Raw genomic sequence first — 5,896 nt, forward strand, 5'->3', positions numbered from 1 at the left:
CTGACTACGCTGCCCTAACATTCATTTACAACCAGAATACCTTCATTCAATCACCCCCCTTCACAAAATATAAGTTCTCCATGAGGAGCCGTCGCCTTATATCTAAAAAAAACAAAGACAACAAGTCACCTTAATTCATCTTTGCCACTTGGTGTTCGAATTTTAACGTGCAACACAACTGTGATTTAAATTAAATACTACTCTTTTAAATATACACACACAAGTTCGGACTAAAGGCGAGAGGTATGGCCTATCTCAATTTATCAAATAATATATAAAGTGTTACTATTGGTTCTTGGTTGTATATTTTTACATTTTTGTGCATTTGCATATATATATATATATTATATATAATATATATATATATTATATATATATATATATATATATATATATATATATATATATATATATATATATATATATATATATATATATATATATATATATAATATATATATATGATATATGCAAATGCACAAAAATGAAAAAATATAACAACTAAGAATATACATATATATATATATATATATATATATATATATATATATATATATAATATATATATATATATATATATATATATATATATATATATATATATAAGATTGTCACAATGGAAGAAGGGATCTCTTATGCCTTCAACTGACTATTTTTTTTCATGTCCACATCGTAGTAACCAAAAGTTATCAAAGCAAAGAACGTACAGAGAGAAAGTGACTGGAAAACCAGCAAAAGGAAAGAAAAAGGGCAACCTACCTGAGATGACTATTACGTGTGAAGAAATGGAAGAGGCAGGTGGCTTTTGCTTTACGATAATGATTTTTTGTTTGAAAAAATTGTTTCCTATAAATAATATGATGATTTTTATTTTAAAATAACTAATTTTTCAGTTAGTAAGAAGCAGCAAGTTCCTGCAACATAATTCGTTCCTATCTAAATAGCAACATGCAATCATCACTGCCTGGTGGGGATCCGGACCTCCCATAGTGGGCAGGGAGGCACATGCTGTGTCTTCTATCCCCCCATACCCGTTTTCCAATTGTTTCCAATCGTTGTCTTGGAATGAGATAACTTAGTTTTGTCCTGACCCTGGCCGGAGTTCCTTGGCTGGGAGGGAAACAGTCGAATGTATAGTTATAGTTTTGGGAGATGATATTTTTTTCCTTGTAAATCATCTCTCTGTTTATGCATTGTATTATGTTTAGTTTACATATTATATTATATGATTTGTAAACATTTTGAGTGTATTCTTCTTAGTTGGGACCTGTGCTTGTGTCTTGATGAGACTTTAGGTGATCTCAAACTAAGTACTTTGACGGTGTGCTCTTGAATCTACATCTGTTCCCTATTTGAACCTATTCCCCTTTGTCTCAAACCTTTTCTTTGTGCTTTAATTGTAATTCTAGAACTTTTTACTATACCTTTTTTCCTTTTTACTCGCGCTGATATAACCTTAATGTGTTGCAGCACCGTAAAACCCTTTAAAAAAAAAACAAAAAACCATAATCATCACTGCTTGTTATCGGTTAACTTCCTTATGATGGAAAAACTTGTATTTAAAAATTTGGCCAGAAATCTTGTCCTCCAAATATCGATTGATATAAATGACCGTCATCTCGTCAAAAACTCTCAAACCTGGACTTTCATGAAGAGTATAGCAGTTACTGGTTAAAGCTACAGAATCAGGATAAATTCTAAGCTTTTTGGCTTATAATGGAACACTTTTTAAATTACATTGTCATTTGTATCAATGTCTTATTGCACGTTTCCCTTTTTTTTTTCCATTCATATTTCGTCTGTCTTTTCACCTCCTTTCATTATTTTCATCCAGGTCGTTGTAGATGTCCAATTATTGACAGGGTGTGTTCTCCAACACGTGGATGACTACAGCCAAATGGCACACGAGTTGCTCAGATTCTCCAAGGGAGTCTTGGACAAAAACAAGAAGTACATTAAAATATGCTTTATTCAATGTGACCCTTCGCCTCAAAACGGTATTAAGTTGGGATGGTTAAGATGTTGAAAATTGAATTATAGCCAGAAATATCAGACTTGTGTTGAGTTTGTATAATTTATGAGGAGAAATGGATTCCATATTTAGGAGCAAATGCCAACAATTTATAATTTTGACCAGTTTAACACTTAATTTCGGCTTTTAAGCATCGACATAATACCGTTTTGAGACGATGGGTCACAATGGTGTATTTCTTTGCCATTTATTTTTAAAAATTTATTTCTTTTCTCACTTCTTTCTGCTGTTCTCTCATTCGTTTTTATTCCCTTTTAAATTCAAGCATTCTGTTTATTGAGAAAGATTTTCCAATACAGACAGCCAGGGCAGAATATTTGGTTAAATATGGAGAACAATTTCGAGGAAAACCACTTATATAACACTACAGTTACGAATCGACTAAGTTCTGCCTCATTTGGATAACTTCAAACCTTTTGAGTCCTAGCACACTTACAATATCGGGGTCCTAAAAGCTCACTTGGTAGAGCACTCGCTTCACATGCAAAAGGGACCAAGATCAATTCCAGGTGCAGTCGAGATTTTTTTTCTGACACCCCTGTCCACTCAGCAGTGAATGGGTCCGATTAAAGGATGGCAAGCAATTGCTATTGTCCATTTCATGCAATAGAAAGCGGGATAACCTTCTGCTCCACGGCCTATGGCTCTGAAGGACTACACATACAGTATCTGTCACAACCTATATCTTGTTACTTATTAGATAGAATCGTGGAGGGTAAAGTATGGAATTACCCAAGAACTCAGTGCTTGAGCCAGACTATGCATTCAGGATGTATAACATACATGCCGAATCTTACGAGTTTTTTCGTAATTTTACCAATTTAGACAAATTTCATGACCAAATTCGAAATTTTATGGAAAATTACGCATTTTTTAATTCTTAGTAATACTTAAGAAGAAGAAGAAGAAGAAGAAGAAGAAGAAGAGAAGAAGAGAAGAAGAAGAAGAAGAAGAAGAAGAAGAAGAAGAAGAAGAAGAAGAAGAAGAAGAAGAAGAAGAAGAAGAAGAAGAAGAAGAAGAAGAAGAAGAAGAAGAAGAAGAAGAAGAAGAGAAGAAGAAGAAAAGAAGAAGAAGAAGAAGAAGAAGAAGAAGAAGAAGAAGAAGAAGAAGAAATAGAAGAAGAAGAAGAAGAAGAAGAAGAAGAAGAAAGAAGAAGAAGAAGAAGAAGAAGAAGAAGAAAGAAGAAGAAGAAGAGAAAAGAAAAGAAGAAGGAGAAGAAGAAGAAGAAGAAAAAGAAGAAGAGAAGAAGAAGAAGAAGAAAGAAGAAGAAGAAGAAGAAGAGAAGAAGAAGAAGAAGAAGAAGAAGAAAGAAGAAGAAGAAGAAGAGATAAGAAGAAGAGAAGAAGAAGAAGAAGAAGAGAAGAAGAAGAAGAAGAGAAGAAAGAAGAAGAAGAAGAAGAGAAGAAGAAGAAGAAGAAGAAGAAGAAGAAGAAGAAGAAGAAGAAGAAGAAGAAGAAGAAAAGAGAAGAAGAAGAAGAAGAAGAAGAAGAAGAAGAAGAAGAAGAAGAAGAAGAAGAAGAAGAAGAATAAGAAGAAGAAGAAGAAGAAGAAGAAGAAAGAAGAAGAAGAAGAAGAAGAAGAAGAAGAAGAAGAAGAAGAAAAGAAGAAGAAGAGAAGAGAAGAAGAAGAAGAAGAAGAAGAAGAAGAAGAAGAAGAAGAAGAAGAAGAGAAAGAAGAAGAAAAGAAGAAGAAGAAGAAGAAGAAGAAGAAGAAGAAGTAAGAAGAAGAAGAAGAAGAAGAGAAGAAGAAGAAGAAGAGAAGAAGAAGAAGAAGAAGAAGAAGAAGAGAAGAAGAGAAGAAGAAGAAGAAGAAGAAGAAGAAGAAGAAGAAGAAGAAGAAGAAGAAGAAGAAGAAGAAGAAGAAGAAGAAGAAGAAGAAGAAGAAGAGAAGAAAGAAGAAGAAGAAGAAGAAGAAGAGAAGAAGAAGAAGAAGAGAGAAGAAGAAGAAGAAGAAGAAGAAGAAAAAGAAGAAGAAAAGAAGAAAGAGAAGAAGAAGAAAGAAGAAGAAGAAGAAGAAGAAGAAGAAGAAGAAGAAGAAGAAGATAGAAGAAGAAAAGAAAAGGAAGAAGAAAAGAAGAAGAAAAGAGAAGAAAAAATAAAGAAAAGAAACACTACTACTACTAACTACAACTACTACTACTACTACTACTACTACCTTTACACTATACTAACTACTATACACTACTACTACTATAATAATGATAATAAATAATAATAATGATAATAATAATAATAATAATAATAATAAATAAATAATAATAATAATAATAAAATATAAATAATAATGTGGTTCATACACAATTTCAGAAATTATGAATTTCCTTGTCAAATTACTAAAAATTGACATTAAAATGACTAAATATGAAGTTTTCAATTTGGCAAGTCTGGTAGAAGCATTTTCCTACATTTAAGGGATGTAAAAGAGCGAGGATGGATGATCTATTGACAAACAGCATTTATATAGGCTTGAAAATAAGAGGTTATCACTCTGATCAGTTGTTCAATGGTATGTATCCAGTCCTCGAGAAAACTGGTTTCACACTTCCAAGGAGATTGGAACCAGTATTTTGACATATTGTATATCAAGTGCTTGGATGGCTTGTTGCCTGATAAATATCTCTCAAACCTCATTGAACTGTATGTCCTGCAGCGATCGCTTCGATTGTTGATGACCTCCAACTGAAATCACTACGCTGTAGGGTCAAGCTGGGGAACGCGTCTTTCAGTTTCAGCATTATGGTCCAACAAGGCTGTGGAAATCTCTACCATATGAGAAACGTTCGTCGTTTTCAATAGAGGATTTTAAGCGCCAATGAAAACATTTTTATTCAGACAGGCTCTCTTTAATTATGTGTATAATTAGCGTTGTTTGTGTACTGTGTTAGCGCTGAATCTTTGTTATAATGCGTCCAGAGCCCTTCAGATGAAGGATGTTTGGTTTATTACTATAAATCTATACCACTATCGTTCTTCTCTCTTCTTCTCTTCTTCTTCTTCTCTTCTTCTTCTTCTTCTTCTTCTTCTTCTTCTCTTCTTCTTCTTCTTCTTCTTCTTCTTCTTATTATTATTATCAATAATCCCTATACACTTCTTGTCTGGCAGGAAGAATCGCTTGGAAAGCGGCTTTTCATTCACAGACTCCAATGGGCCAGGCCTGAGTGTTTCGAAGACTGGAGAGGGTTTGGTCAAGGTGTGGAAAAGACAGTTGATGCAGTTCAATAACCTTGGGGCTGACATGGCAGAGGCTTTGGTCTCCTCTTTCCCATCACCCTTGGCCCTAACGGAGGTTTGTCATCTTTATTTTTCGAACTGGGTGGGGATCCTGACCTCCCATAGTGGCAGGGAGGTACATTCTGTGTCTTCTATCCCCCCAAACCCGTTTTCCAATTGTTTCCTGTCATTGTCTTAGAATGAGATTACTTAGTTTCTTCTTGATCCTTCCCGGGAGTTCCTTGGCGGGGAGGAAACAGTCGAATGTATAGTTATAGTTTTGGAGATATTTTTTTCCTTGTAAATCATCTCTCTGTTATGCATTTTATTATGTTTAGTTTACATATTTTTATTAAAATGATTTGTAAACATTTGAGTGTATTCCTCTTATTTGGGGACCTGTGCTTGTGTCTGGATGAGACTTTTAGTGATCCAAACTAAGTACTTTGACAGTGTGCTCTTGGAATCTACACCGTTCCCTATTTAAAAACCAATTCCCCTTTGTCTTACCTGTTTGTCTTAACACAAACTACAGAAATTTCTTCTTCATTAGAACTATCTCGGAGGGGAATGGGCGGGATGAACGGGTTCATCATGGCACACACACCTAAACGATTTCAAGGCCCGCCCTGACATGGGCCCCCCCCCAATGAGG

General features: G+C 34.3%; 1 protein-coding gene across 1 annotated transcript; it reads left to right on the forward strand.

Moving 5' to 3' along the window:
• Window positions 1-676: 676 nt before the first annotated feature.
• LOC144961744 (structure-specific endonuclease subunit EME1-like) lies at window positions 677-5,317 on the forward strand (the record flags this gene model as incomplete). The annotated part of the gene is made up of 3 exons (XM_078894835.1): window positions 677-794; window positions 1,835-1,950; window positions 5,134-5,317. Coding segments are annotated over 3 exons (418 nt in total), but the record flags the coding sequence as incomplete, so codon positions are not given.
• Window positions 5,318-5,896: the final 579 nt, after the last annotated feature.

The sequence above is a fragment of the Berghia stephanieae genome, unplaced genomic scaffold (genome assembly GCF_034508935.2).
Source record: "Berghia stephanieae isolate SIO BIC M18660-M18661 unplaced genomic scaffold, UCSD_Bste_1.3 scaffold3920, whole genome shotgun sequence".
Classification (NCBI taxonomy): Eukaryota; Metazoa; Mollusca; class Gastropoda; order Nudibranchia; family Aeolidiidae; genus Berghia; species Berghia stephanieae.